The 15892-nt window shown below is 35.4% G+C and overlaps 1 protein-coding gene across 7 annotated transcripts in view; it reads left to right on the forward strand.

Moving 5' to 3' along the window:
* Nucleotides 1–15892, forward strand: part of KrT95D (phosphofurin acidic cluster sorting protein KrT95D) — a 325608-nt gene that overhangs the window by 245913 nt on the left and 63803 nt on the right. For all 7 annotated transcript variants that reach the window (XM_083118860.1, XM_083118863.1, XM_083118866.1 and 4 more), the window contains exons 4-5: nt 2373–2498; nt 4216–4378. In XM_083118860.1, coding sequence (XP_082974986.1) covers nt 2373–2498; nt 4216–4378 — 289 coding nt within the window. The remainder of the gene's footprint in view (nt 1–2372; nt 2499–4215; nt 4379–15892) is intronic.

A 15892-nucleotide genomic window follows, 5' to 3' on the forward strand; every position in this document is an offset into this window, starting at 1 on the left:
ATTTCTGTGCAATTTTCTAAATATTATTCCTTCATAATAAATTTTAAGGTCAAAATTGTGTATTTTAATCGCTCAAAATGACATTTTTGGCAATTTTTTTTGGGAGGAAGGCAGTTTGTTTGACACTTGAATTTATTTGTGCAAGTACCTGTGTACCAATAGAATATGTCAAAATTATTTGAAGCTTGAGACTTTAATATTTGTTTTTCTACAGGGTTATCAACATGTACTTTTTGTTAAAAAATTCCAAGTTCAGGGTTAAATATATCTGGTGGGCAGTTGTTTAAAAATCTGAAATTTGTACACAATACAGTACTCCATGATAAGGAACTTTAGTAAAAATTTTGAGTTTGAGATTCAATTGGTTTAAGAGATACAAAACTCGTTAAAAAATCAATATTTTGCATTAAATATGGTATGCCTAATTTAATTTCTTATTAACATTTTGTGTTAAAATTTTGCAAACTGTAATTTGGAATATCAATGAACAACATTACAATCCTGAAATGGTTCTACAATAAGGTATATATACGAGGGCATGCTGAAAAGTAAAGCTTCCTATGTTTTTATTTTCTTTGTTACCTTGTAGACGCATTTTGGATTTTGAGCAACCATACATTGCACTTATAAGACTTTCCACCTTCTCCATTGAAGGTTTCAAACTTCTATCGCCAGGGGGTGCTGAACTATTGCGAGGAAAATGTCAGCATGTAACCATGCAATGTCGGTGAAGCGCCTGAAGTAGCGTGCACTGATCGAGTTTATAACCGCAGAAAATGTGCTACAAATTGACATTCATCTGAGACTGAGGGCATTTTATGGGGATGAATGTGTAGACATCAGTACTGGGCGATCTTGAGTTTATCATGCTCTTAAAGAAAACCCAAGCTGAACACGATTCCGATGACCTCCATCAGTTGCAGTTCGCGGTCTTTCACTCCATTCTCACACATAGCTGAGATTTCTTCAGCTGTGGTTTCCTTTAAGAGCATGATAAACTCAAGATCGCCCAGTACTTATGTCTACGCATAACCCTGTAGAAAAACAAATATTAAAGTCTCAAGCTTCAAATAATTTTGACATACTCTATTGGTACACAGGTACTTGCACAAATAAATTCAAGTGTCAAACAAACTGCCTTCCTCCCAAAAAAAATTGCCAAAAATGTCATTTTGAGCGATTAAAATACACAATTTTGACCTTAAAATTTATTATGAAGGAATAATATTTAGAAAATTGCACAGAAATATAATTGTAGCCTATAATGTGCTTAACATCACAGATTTTATCTCATTGTCGTAGGACTTACCAGAGCTGAGATAAGAAAGTTGCCGCTGATGCTTAGGAATGGAGAAAATGACGCGCGCCATGATAAAAAAATGCCCGCCATCTTCAAATCGGTGATAGTAAAAATAAAATAACAGTAGTTCTGAACTGTCAACATATGAGGCTCACACCACACAAAAAATAAACCTTTTTAAAAATGGTCAAGCAACCATGTTGTATGACTTCATATGGATTGACCCAGTGGTATTTTTGTACAAATGAAAGTGGAAATATAAAGATGGTTCCAGATCTATAATTACATATGCCCCTTATATTATCTGAATTCATTTCCATGGCAGTTATGTAAGCCTTACTCCAGGTTGCGATCAATACAGAAATCAGAGATTCAAAGAGCTAAGTATATCCTGGAAAAGCGCTTGGCAGAGTAAAAACACACATGAAAAAATCTCTGTGATCTATAATTATATTGTATATCTAAGATGTTTAATGAGAGAACAGTAAAATATTTGCCTTCTCTATGCCTTTTCCTTCTTTAATTAGTTCTATGAAGAAGAAACATAGTCTATATGATTTTTGTAACGAATGTAGAAGCCTCTGTGGCAAAGTTTGTATATCGTACTACAGTGGTGGGCAGTCTAGGTCCAAGTGTGTGTTTGTCTATTCATATTTTTAATCAGTTATTCATCCCTTCTTATAACAATTAACCTAGAGAAGTAGAAACGGAGTGCAAAATAACAGAAATAGAAACAGATTCAGAACAATGTAGCGTAAATTTTTACAACGGTTGCTCAGAACATTGTTTGTATTACCATTAGCACATAACCACTGACCCAAGCTACCACTCATTATTTATTACAGTGATTTATCCACATATGTAGATTCTAAACCCTTGAAATTTCCACCATATGCCATAAATATTTTCACAAAAGACCATTTTTATGCTTATTTTGGTGCTATATTGACTCTGACCCTGAACACTCTGAAAATAACCCCACACTTTTCAGATGCTAAATTTTAAACAAACCCCTGATTTTATACATGCAGTGTTGCTATCTGTAACTTTATTTTTTTTTTACAAATTTCAGTATCCACACTTTCTGAAGAGGGACGGCAACAAATTACACGTGATGTTACAGAGGCGGAAGCGATATAAAAACCGGACGATATTGGGGTTCAAAACGTTAGCGGAGGGTATTATTAATATGTCACAGGTAAGTGTAATAATGCCTTTATTTCGTTGTTGATCAAATGAAAGATTCAGATTTTTAGGTGAATAAGTATTTTTTCTGAATATCAATGTGTCTCTTTTTTAAAAAATTTCAGTTGAATTATGAGTTTTGAACATGACAACCAGAAGACAGATTTTTCAACAGGTGTTATGAGATGAAAAAAATGAGGGGGAAATGAACAAAGAAATGAAATTAACCATGCCCTGTATTCTGAACATTCATGTGGAGTGTGTGTTCGGAACTCGCCAACCCTGACTCTGTGTGTACAGCTCTCAGAGTGCTGCTTCAGAAATAATAATAATAAATTGAGCAATTATAACACTCTGTTCCCCTTTTAGTGCCATAAGAAAGCATGGTGCAGAAACTAAAACACATACTTTTATTTAGTATCAAATATTATTAAATATTTGTCAGACTACTTGTTTTATTGAAATCTCTAGTATAGAGTCACAGATGTTTCAAAGTTAGTACTCTGTAACAAATTTAACTGGTTTCCAAGTAGAACACTTAACCCATTAACTGAACAAACTTGCATCAATTGACATGCTCTGCACTTGCCACCTTCTCAAGGGACTTTTTTTTTTCTTCCCGAGTTTTCCCAGATATTCAAGAGTTCCCTAAGGCACCAGGATTAATGGATGTCTCTCTCCCAAGCAAACATCTATCTTCGAAGCAAGACAAACACTGAAGTCGGCAAAACTCTATAGAGTTTTCAGTAAAGGCAGAATATTTTAGGTTCTGTGTTGCTACCAGCTCAGAAGTGGCAACCACATATATCCTCTAATTAAGTTCATGTTTAGGTTTAACAGCTAGTTCATTAGCAGCAAATGTGAGTCTGATTATTTTGATTTGGTGTAAATTTACTTTTTGACTTGATTTCAATTGACTCTGCTACACTGCATATGTGTGGGTAAGTGGTATCCTATAATCCTGATTATCCAGTTCTCTTCAGTTTCTCTCTGACGGGGAACACAATACAACAAGTTCAGTTTTCTATTGACTTGGAAAATCTAGCAAGGTCAGGAAAATTGACCTATCATACAAGTTCCCAAACTTTTTTTTTTTTTTTTAGTCTGTACTACCTGCCAGTGTCATTTTCTATGCAACACCCCCGTACCAAACATTTTAAAAAATGCCCAAATTTGATCTGGTTATATTTTTAAAAAATAAGTAAATTAGATTACTAGCTTGTTTTGTTTTATATTTAAAAATATAGGTTCAGAATAAAATTAAAGAACCATGTAAGAAAAATAATTAGTCTGAAATAGATATTGGTATGAGATGTAACAATGAATGTCCAAATAGCATGCAATGTTAATTGGGCACTGAATGTAGCTAGAATGCCAGATTTCCTCCATCATGTAAATAGCATTCATCCATCAGTTAGGTTAGCAAGCAATGTTAATTGTTAATTGCACACTATCCATTGCCGAATGCGTCTACTAAGTATACCTATTCTAACCCCATACTTCCAAAGCTTCCCATCTTTTGTCTTCAGGTGAAAATTGTGATTTTACTACACATTCGGTGTGCTAACCAGCTAGTTAGTTGCGTTAGGCTTCTTTTCTTTTCTTCTTTTTGGTGCATGGTAATATACGATATGTTCTTTTATGAATATATAATGGATATTGAAATATTAATATTTTTTTCTGTTTAATTTTTACCTCACATTGTTAACTTTTCTTGTGCCTTTTACCAGGTATTACAAAAACAGATGGATCTCGAATTAGACTTGTATAGTGATGCAAAAGAAAAAAACAATGTAGTGGCTAAAGTAACGATGCTGTCATTGAGCAGCCAGCCTGTAGATGCCGAAGATGCAACGGACCGACAGAAACACATGTCTCTTAGCGAAAATGCAGGTATGAGATACATCATCATATATTTTAGCATGGTGTTTGCTCTGTACATAAAATGTGCCATGTTGTTTCCTGAGCAGCTGTAGCAAAATTGTAGAGGAACTCGTTAATTGGATTAAATTAACAGAAAAATAATTATGGCAGTTTTTGTTTACTGAATGTTCACTATCATCATCAATAAAAGGTAAAGGTAAAGTGTTCCCCTGTGCATAGCACCACGCCATGAAGGCGTATAGGGGGTGTAGGGGTAACACCCCACACTTTCTTGATCCGGTCGTGAGTGGGGGTGATGTGATCAGCATCACGCCCCTGACCGCCTTTACCCCACAGGGTTTCCCCCAGGTACCCATGTTATTCGACGCTGGGTGGGCACCGGGGCTGCTTCCATCGTTAGAAAAGTTCCCGGATTTGAACCGGCCGGGGATCGAACCCGGGACCTTTAGCATGGTAGTCAGACGCGTTACCAACTGAGCCACCGCAGCCACCCAATATTCAAAGCTAATATTACGTCGTTCATACAGTCATCTGCCATGTTCCCATAACCACAGACTATTAGTCATGTAATATGTGCATATTGTGGCTATGACATAACAAAATTGTAATACATTTTACATATATGATGCTAAGTATTAAGAAAACTTTAAGGCTTAGCTGGACTTTTGGCCCGTGCCAGGGCAGCTTTTTTCGAATTTCCTATCTTTTCTAAAAACCACTATGATATACTAAAATCCGAAAAATTACGTGTGTTTAGAATTCCATCCAGAGCATTCATGTGAATCTTCGTGTGGTTTGCTTTTGCTATTGTCTAGATATTATCGCAAAACTATTGAAAATATCTAGGCAACAGCGATAGCAATCCACACGAAAATTCACATAAATCCTCTAGAAGGAATTCTAAACGGATGAATTTTTCGTATTTTAGAATATCATAGTGGTTTTCTGAAAAGAGAGGAACATTGAAGAAAAGCTGCACTTGCAAGGGCCAAAGGTACAGCCTTAAGAAAATTTGGGTTCAGTAGAAACATGTCTGCAGGTAAGGGAATAATAATATCCTGTGGATTCCACACACTGATATAAACCAGCTGTTTTAAGATTTGACTCCACATCAAACATTTTCGTTTGCCCATTCCAGCAGAAAGTGGTCACGACCATGAAAAAATTAAATAAATTTTTGGTCATAAGTTATAACATGTAACATGTGTATGGCTCCAACAATGTGGAAGCATGTGATTGGCAACCCTGCATCAAGTGATAGGTAGTCCTCATATGATTCATTGAAGGAACCATGTAAATAAGCTGTTGCAGTAAATGTTTCTTGTTCTGTTGGGTCCATTACAGGCTTTCAGTAGTTTGTCACATGGAAGCTGTTTGAACGATCATGACATATTCACATAGGTAATGACGTACATACGTTGATCTTCTACAGTCAGAAGTTTAGGGCATAAAATCATATCAACTTTCACAGAAAATTTGATTTTTCTAAGCACCACACACGTCATGTGCAGCCCATCCAAGTTACATCGATTACAACAAATTTCATCTAGTTTTTCATGGTGCACTATTAAAGTTGTAACCATATATATTTCAGGAAAAAGGGAAATGAACACCCTGGTGGTCTACAGTTGAGTAAATTTGTATGTTTTGAATCTTACATTGACTGCGTGCAGGCCACTAACCAAAGCACAAGAGTGCTATTTCAGTGTTTCGCCTGTTACAATGGAATGTGCCTAATTTCAATTTCATTATAACTTCGAACACAACAGTTTGTGTAGGTAGAGTTTCGTATTTCCATGTTGGTGTGTGTTGATTGTCTGATTAATTTTGAAGGACTTAATTATCCAATCTAGGATGGAGATGGTAGTGCGTCACTTACCAAATCCATCGTAGATGCCACAGCTGTGTTAATGAACATTTATTGGACAGAAGAAGAAAAAATGAAATTCTATGTACAGTTTTAACCACTTTTACAGTTTTTGTATCTTTGCCTTTAATAGAGATGTAAAAAATATCTAGTTAGTAGTGCAACATTCCATTAAACAGTATTGATCTTTGCCATAGTTGAGGTTGTTCTCAACTTCATGCTACATCCACCATCTGCTCCCCTCCCAATGATATTGCCATCTACCCTGAGAGGCTGGGTGAATTCCAGATCCCAGAAACATCAATGGGAAAATTTTTGCCTCAGATTATGTTCCACGTGGATTATACCTGGGGTCTCCCATATGGCTTTCAAATGCTTTACTGACCGGGGCACTGCAGTTCAGATAAAAGAAGTTAAATTATCTTTTTTTCTTTGTAATTCCTCCCCTGTACAACTACTGTTGTCAGAGTTATTTTTGGTTTTCATTTTTTTGTGGAATTTGTTATTTCATAGGTAATTGTCTTTTATTTGAAACAGTAGGAAAATTTGCTTGTTTATATTGCAGAAAACTGTCTTGTTATTTGTTCCAATTATTTTTCCCCTTACATCGCATTTCATGCATATTTTTGACCTGACTTTTTGCAACCCAATATAGTGAAAATTCCACGTGCCACATAATAATATGGTCTTTAATGAGCAGCAGCTTTTGTTCAGTTTCTCAAAATAAAACCATTAAATTGATTCATACGTTTTCTTTACATTCTTTTCTAGTCGCATCTTACCCTTATGTTTTTAAAGAAATCATTCCATTTATAAATGAAAAGCAATGTTCAAAAGAAGTTGTTCTCCGCTTCAGTGAATTGTCATAGATTGTCATCAAATTTCTAAGAATGTCTTAAGAAGATGCCATGTACACAGTTACTGGAAGTAGAAGGTACAAATGTCAAGCTTGTTTCAGAAACTATTTCTCATATGCGTTGTAGCCATAATTTTTTGAACCTGCTGATGTTTAACCAATTTTGATACACATGATTATTTCACAGAAATACAATGTGATGTTCAGCATGGAAAAGTAAAGATGCCTTAAAAATTCTGTTTGTCTGTACCGGGTGAATCACCTAAAACTTGCATCCCAAATATTTCACAAATGGAAGGTGCTATTGATGTGCTGTGTTTCACAGAAATGAAGTGTAACCAAGGGCTCATAATTGTAGGCCATGCAGAGATTTTTATAATTATTAGAATGTGTATTTATTTTAGAAAGTTACATTTTTTCAAATGGAACAATGCCTATTGACAGTAACAAAATAAAACTAGAGTAAATTAGAATGTCAATGGTGTTTCTTTCAGGATTCTAGTACAAGTAGTTTTCGAGCTATTGTAGTTTGAAAATTGTACAGACCAGCAGTTGTCTGCGACATGTGTCAGCACTAACGTAATAAAAAAGGTGAATAAATAAATTTGTTGGATTCTGAAAGAGAATTGGCCTTCAAAGGTTGTGTTCAAAATGACGCCCACCAGCTTCAATACAAGCTTCCAGTCTGCCATGTAAAGATTGATGCACACGTTCTAGCATTTCATCAGAAATTTCAGCGCAGGCAGCAGTAATATGTCATTTCATATCATCTGGTGAAGTTGATATGTCCTTGTAAACAGTTTGTTTTAGCTTACCCCAGGGAAAAAAAAATCTAAGGGGGTCAAATCTGGTGAACGGACCAGCCAATGTACAGGTCCCCTTCGTCCAATCCAACGATTTTGAAACAATCTGTGAAGACAAGCTGTAGTACATCGTGCACTATGCGCTGGACAGCCATCATGCTGATACCACATGTTCCTCCTAGTCTGCAGTGGAACATCTTCTAACATCTGTGGAAGTTGGTCTGTTAGGAGGTTGAGATACTTTGAGAATTTAGTGTTCCTTCTATGAATAAAGGGCCTATGAGCTGATGGTTCACTATTCCACATCACATATGGACTCTGACGTTCCACCTGCTGAAGCCAATGGGAATAGTTGATGGACCAATAGTGCATGTTTCGGAGGTTTACTTGGCCATGATTTGTAACTGTTGATTCATCACTAAACATAAATCTGGTGTATCTTGTCTTAATGCTCATGTACAAAAGTTAACACAATTCTTGAAATTGTTTCTATGCAGCTCTTGATGGAGAGAGACATGATACGGATGGAACTTATGACGGTGGAGAACTCGTAGTACACTTGCCTGACTCATGCCACTTCCTCGTGCGATTGCACGGGAACTAACATGCGCATGTACATCAACAGCAGTGACTCGTTTGTTTCTGTTACGTTTTCTAGGTGTTACACTTCCAGTTTCACGTAATTGGTTGAAGAGGTTCACAAATAATTATCGCGATGGGTGACGTCTTTTGGGATATTGTTCTGCTGACAGAGCACAAGCACTAACAGCATTCCTCCTACATTCTCCATACACCATTAACATGTCCGCTTTTCACAATGTCCGACTTCTTGCACTATCACCACATAACTGACAAGGAAGTCGCAATGCAATCAGAGGACTGTAAAGGCAAGAAACATACGGACATCATAGCCTCCTAACTAAGCAGTTGAATGGAGCAGATAACTGCCAGTCTGTACAATTTTCAAACTACGATAGCTCGAAAACTACTTGTACTAGAATTCAGAAAGAAGCACCATTGACATTCTAATTTACTCTAGTTTTATTTTGTTACTGTCAATAGGCATTGTTCCATTTGAAAAAATGTAACTTTCTAAAATAAATACACATTCTAATAATTATAAAAATCTGTGCACGGCCTACAATTATGAGCCCTTGGTTACACTTAATTTCTGTAAAAACAGCACATCAATAGCACCTTCCATTTCTGAAATATTTGGTGTGCAAGTTTTAGGTGATTCACCTGGTATATATAAAAATGGATGTATATATGTGTGTGTGTCTGGAGTGATTTCAACCAAACTTGGTACACGTATGACTTGCAATCTCGAAATAAATACTGTGGGGGTAAGACACCCCTGGGGGGAGGGGGGGTGGATGCAAAAATAATCGAAAACGACTGATGTTAGTGTGGAATCCATAGTTTTCGGGGTCACTAAAATGAATAGTGACACTCCCAATGCCGTTCAATTCTAAGCTCATCGCCTATCGGGATGGATGGTTGAGAGGGGGTGAAGAATAAAATGTCAAAAATGACCTAGATTAGTGTCGAATCCATAGTTTTCGGAGTGTCTAAGCTAATTGGTGACATTCACGATGACCAAACTTGGTACGCATATGACTGACAATCTGGAAAGCAATACTGTGGGGGGGGGGGTATGGCACCCCTAGGGGTGGGGGTGGGAAGGGGCTAATGTAAAAATAATCGAAAATGACCGTTATTAGTGTGGAATCCATAGTTGTCAGGGTCGCTAAGATGAATAGTGGCACTACCAATGCGGTTCAACTTCAAGTTCATTTTACACTATAGTTAGAATTCATTATATTCCTGTCTTAATAGAAGATTGGGATAAATAAATACCCGGGCAATCAGCTAGTATATTATAAATTAGGGATGAGACATTAATAGGTACTTGACAATGTCCGATATAGGATTATTGTGTATCAATTGATTACGATAATTCCTACTATTATTACAGATCTGATTTTTACGAACATGAACATAAAAATCATACATCCTGACTGTGTAAAGTAAATGTGTAACATGTATGCAGTTTCTGTTTCAGAGCAAAGCCCATTGCAATCACTTACTTACAATACTAATTAAGGAGGAGGTTAATGGGCCATTTATGCCCTTCAAGGAATATTTACAACTTTATATTGGGTATTAGTATTGGTAGATTTTTATATCATTCTTTCAGCAATATGAGTAAAAATTTAATATTGGTACATCTTTTTACTGTACACAAGACATACGCAAAGTAAAATGCAAATTACTACAGATGGCCACCTCTGGATCCTGAAATAATAAAGGCCTCAGGTAATAGTGAATCCAGGTACCCAATTTCCAGTTCCTTAGATTAGAACTTGTCATTCCATTCCTACTATGAAATGTAAACAAATAGAACTTTTAGAATGATCAAGTTAAACATTAATCCATGATTTAATGCTTACAGTTGTCCTCGGAAACAATTGGCATGTTTTACCTTGCATGAGTTCATATCAATTGAACAGTGGTGTTATTAAGATGTTATTTAATGTTGTGTATATTTATGTACAGTGCTTTGTAGAGCTTATTTTTTTGAATGCCTGCTATTTCTGCAAATATTTTGTATTAGAATTAGTTTCATTTATCTTCTTATGCTAGAACCATGTCACATATTACTCCTACTTAATGTTAAAGTAACTTCCAAAGTGCCAACACAATGCCAGTTTAACAATGGATGGGTCATTAGAATTGAATTCAGAACTGTTTGCTCCCAAATGGAGAACAGTAAGCATGGGAAAATTTTGAAAATGATGTACAGTCACCTGCAATAAAAATGGAACACCTAGATCCTGAAATCCTTGCTTCCTTGGAATGCATTGTGAGCATTGCCTAATCCTACACTGATGGCTGAACTTGCTGTAAGAGTTTGCTCAACACCGTAGAATTAGACAACAAATGTAATGCATTGCTGGGAAGCAAATATTTCAGGAACTAGAGTCTCAATTTTATTGCAGTTGACTGTACATGAACGTGTAGTACATGTTATATATTTATTATAAATCTGGTGTTTATGCACAAAGGCTTAAGTTAGCGGATAAAGTAAATAAAAGCCCACGCTTTCTGTGTAATGTGGGTGATTTCAAACTTGCAAATACTTTAAACGTGACTGTTCAATTGATATGCCTATCAGTTCATTCTTACAGAATGAATTTGATAGTGAGAACTAGAGCTTTTAACTTGTTTGAGGTTTTGTAATATTTTGCCCAATACATGCTTAAGTAAATGGTAGTCTTGTATTTCAGCTTGTTAATTTGCAAAATTATTAATAAAAAAGAAAATCTTTGATTAATTTTGCTTTAAAAATATGGCGGAACAGATCACATATATACACATTTGTTGTTGAATTTTTCTTTGTCTCTGCCTCAGATGTTATTATTCTTCATTCTATCACTTGATTAACTCATATTTGAAAGAGAAATGAACCAACATATTTCAAGAATGCGTTCAGCAGTAGTTTGGACAAAACTAAAATGAACACAATTTAAATATGTCAATCAATGTGTCCTTGCTTTCTATCAATGGGGAGGTACATTGCACAGGGAGAGTCAGATTCCACTATAAATTGCAAGTCCAGTCCTGATTAGCCTATCTGAGCTTAAAGTGGACGTTTGTTTTCTTGTATGTACATCTGATTGAGTGATGTATGAATTTTGGAGGGGGTTGTCAGCACTGAGGCTGTTCATAAGTACCGAACAGTACAGGGGCAAGAAATAAATCTACAAGAACATCAATGATGGTATTTATGTAAAGAGTTGCTTTGAAAAAAATATGAAAAAATACCGTTTCTGCTCTTGGAAATGTTTATTTCATTGCTTTAATCTGTTTTATTTTCAGCTTCATACTATTTTCATTTTTAACTTTTAAATAACCTACTTTCTTACTTTTCATGATGGAAAGTCCTGCTGCTTTATCTGGTATTCATCATATGATTTTGAAAAAAATAATAATAGGTAACATCAGTAATTAGAATACTTGTTATTTTTAATTGCAAAGTAAAATTTTGGTTTGGCACAAACAAATCAAGCTGAAATACAATTTTAATGAAACCTAAAAATAATTCTCCTTAAATGAAGGAGAAATGTGTAATGAAGTTATAATTGATGTAGCGACTAGTAGTGATGTGAGTGCTGATGGCATGAGTATTTCAGTGATTGAGGTGATAATGTTGTGTTCGAGCACAGGAAAGAGTATCAAAATGTGGAAACCACTATTTTACACCATACTCATATTGTTATGTGCTCAATCCTTCGTAATTTATGGACAAGTGAACATGTATGACTGATTGTTTTGTAAAATTTAATGTAGGTTGTTGCATATATTATTATTTGTTTCCCTTGCATAACGTTTCCTGGAGCAACAGTCAACTGTTTCTACCATCAGTAACAATGCTGGAAACATATGAGTAGGGAATCAGTAAGGGGCAGAAATATTTTCTGGGGCAGATTTTGCATCTAATATACCTCTAAGTTCTATGGAAGAATATCTATTAGTGCTAAAAGGGCCTTCATTTATATTGTCTACTTGTTTGCTAGGGGCCGCCTCTGGTATTGTTGCCATCTATCATAGGTACTTTTTGCTGTATAAAAATACAGGGTGGCTACTCACTGGGAATTCCGGGAATTATGCATGAATTATTGGCTCCGGGAATTATGCAGGAATTTTACTCCATAGGCATGAAAAATTGCAACTTTTATTAATCCAAATGTCATTGAAACTATCAGTGGTGGCGATGGGGTTCCAAAACCAGGGAAGGGGGGGGGGGCTGTTGTATTACCAACCACGGTAATATGATATAATAAATCATATGGGTTCGATTTTATACAAAATTATAATTTAATCCATAACTAAGAATATACATACAACATGGCTAACTCCATGCTTGACAAACCAAAACAATTGAACATCTATATTCAAAGCTATAATAACATCATAGATGTTTCACAATCTAGCTAATGCAGGGGCAAGGTGCCAAATTAAGGGGGGGCAAAGGTTTAGCATAGTGCGGGGGCAAAAGTGGAGAAAAGAGGGGGGCAACTGCCCCCAATCGCCATCACTGGAATCTATACATATTTATAAACGTGCAAGGTATGTTTTTCACAGTTTAGCTTTTGTGTTTATCGAGAAAGAAAAAGAAAGCTGCAGTGGAATGCAAAACAGATTTCTCTCTCCGTATACTTTTTCAATGTTCTTCGCATAATAATCTCTCCGACAAACACAGCAAGTCATGTGATGGCGTCAAATCCAACCTTTTTCGAGATATTAAGCTACAATTTCCTTTATGATGGAAATTCAACTGTGTTTAGCACCATTTCATTGTCTGTCTGGATACATTGGAATCACAATGATCCTTTATATTGTTAATATATTTTTGTGGGTGAGGGAGGAGGGGTGGTAATAAGTAATGTTGAAATAAAGGAAACTCTTACTTGTATCCTTGAATTTTTGGAAAGTTCATCTTGAAAACTGGGAACTATACTTGAATTTTTTTCAGGGTCTTATGGTAGTTCCCCCTGAAGTAGTTTGGTACTTATTAACATTATCCTCCAGTTGTCACTGTTTTAGTGTACACACACATACACACACATTGCTGAATCAGAAATCAATCACCTCCACCCAAAAAAGTATTATTTAGAAGTCCTTGTAGAAGAACTTTAAGAATCATCATGCAAATATTTAGATATTATTTTTATAACATGATTTGGACTTCTGTTAGATAGTGTATCCTGACCGTCATGTGGAAGACTTGTAGTCAAGTGCCAGTGTCAGTGATTTTTATGTTGTCACTGCTGAAGCAACTATTAATGCATTCCAGATGTATAATTAACAGATTCCATAGAATTATGAAGTACTTTGTGGTGTTTTCTAACATGAAAAGCATTAATGAAAATGTGTTACATGTGTGATGCTTTAAAAATGTAGCAAACTTTGACTTCATTTGTCTATTTAGCGTATGGGCTATAGATACTAATAATTTTTGTTAGTGAAATATGCAAATTATATGCATTCACAAGCATTTAAACCTGAATGCAGTTAAAAACACTAATAATTTTCAGATTCATTCACTTTGTTATTCGTGAAATACTCCTATTGGATTTTCTCAGCCCCACAACAATAGGCATCTTCAGGAGGGAAGGGAGTGAATGTTGCTAGAGTATGCTGCTGACACACCACCTGCACACACTGCAAATCCTGGAGTGCTAGGTTCAAATCCTGGGGAAGGTGCAGATGTATCACGGTATTTTTTCATGTAAGAAACAGACAGACGTAACTCCCAATTTGTCAAATTTACGGTGAAGAAGAAATAATATATTCTTAGGAATATGTCTGTCCTCTAAAATAATCAGTAAATTAAAGACACTTGGCTCTACTTTACCACTAAAGATAAGAGATAAAGGAAGATACATTGATCTGACTTCAAATACAGCTCTTAGATGAGATAAGTGAAACAAAACTGAAAACTGCATTTTTAGAGTTAGTCACGTATTCTGTTCCATCAGTTCATTGTTATCATCGAGACTAACCCATAGAGATTGAAATGCACTGAAACATTAGCCAAAATACAAATTGCAGTGCACAGGGGATGACTTAATACTTTCTTTTTCTTCCAGTGACATGCCCAGAAACTTTGTAGGGTGTGTCATCTTTATTTCTGCATTTGGTGCTATCTTTTTCTGCATTAAACATTGTGCCAAAAGGGAGGAGTTAAACATTGTGCCAAAAGGGAGGAGTTATAGCCCACTTCAACCCCCTCTGAGCATGCCATGGAAATCCATGTAACAGACGTACACATACACCAGTGTTTGTGAAGAGAATTCCTAAACTTACATCATAAAATCTAATTATAGTGATTCCTAAATAGTGTCATAAAATATATTTCCAACTGAGGTTCAAGTTTCATCTGCCAATTAAACCAACCAGATGGTATCATGATTGGTTTCTTTTGTGTAACCATGTTTACAGCTAAAATATTTAGCCACTTTTACAGTTCGTAACCACATTTTCCTGCAGTTCTATATTAATATATATTTTATCATGCTAAATTTTAACATTTAGCCATGGGATGCAACACCTTAATTGCTGAATACTCATGTTATATAGCAGTATAAGTAGTGCATATAAGTAGTAGTGACCCAGTAGTGAATAGTAGCCAAGGCATACTACCTCTCTCTCCTTACTCATATCCCTTTCTGAAATATACCAAGCTTCACTCCCTGTTTACATAAAAATATATGTTTTCCTCCTTTTTTTTTTTTGCATGTCACACTGGGTATTTGGTACTGTTCTTTTCATTAAGTTACTGCTTATTCTATTTCTTGGATTGCATGATGGAAATTTCTTATCTTGTGTGCTGGCTTTATTTTATATATACTTCAGTTCTACATTTAAAAATATACACATTTAAATAACAATTAGCAACTAGTTCTGTAGACCTAAAAATATAAAAGTACATAATATTATACTGTAGAAATAAATTAATTCAGAAAATATGTTCAAAGCTACTTTCTACAGTAAATATTAGGTAACAAAATTTTAATTCAAATTCAGTTTGCCTTAGGGGGGAATATAGATAGTAACACAAAATTAACGCTGTAGTTGTTACGTTGCTAAAATCTGTTGTTTTCATAGACTTTTCAATATTCAGTGACTTGTATTTAACTTGTAAAGAAGACATTCCTTCATCATTTATTCCCATATCACACATTGGAATCCAGTATACCTCAGGGACTCACAATTTTATTGCAAAATAATTTATTGTGTACTAGGATAAAGTCATTGAAATGACTGTCATCCAAGTTAACTGGCATGCATAATAATATGTTAACCATTTTGATTTGGTTTCACCTTCTCCAACACATGCTGTTAGTTTGTTTCGATACTGGATGTTTGATATGTCAGACACTATTCTTGTTTATGAATAATTAATGTGTCCTGGCATTTTTCCCCTTTAA

Source organism: Lepisma saccharinum, chromosome 3 (assembly GCF_977018435.1).
Source record: "Lepisma saccharinum chromosome 3, izLepSacc3.1, whole genome shotgun sequence".
Lineage (NCBI taxonomy): Eukaryota > Metazoa > Arthropoda > Insecta > Zygentoma > Lepismatidae > Lepisma > Lepisma saccharinum.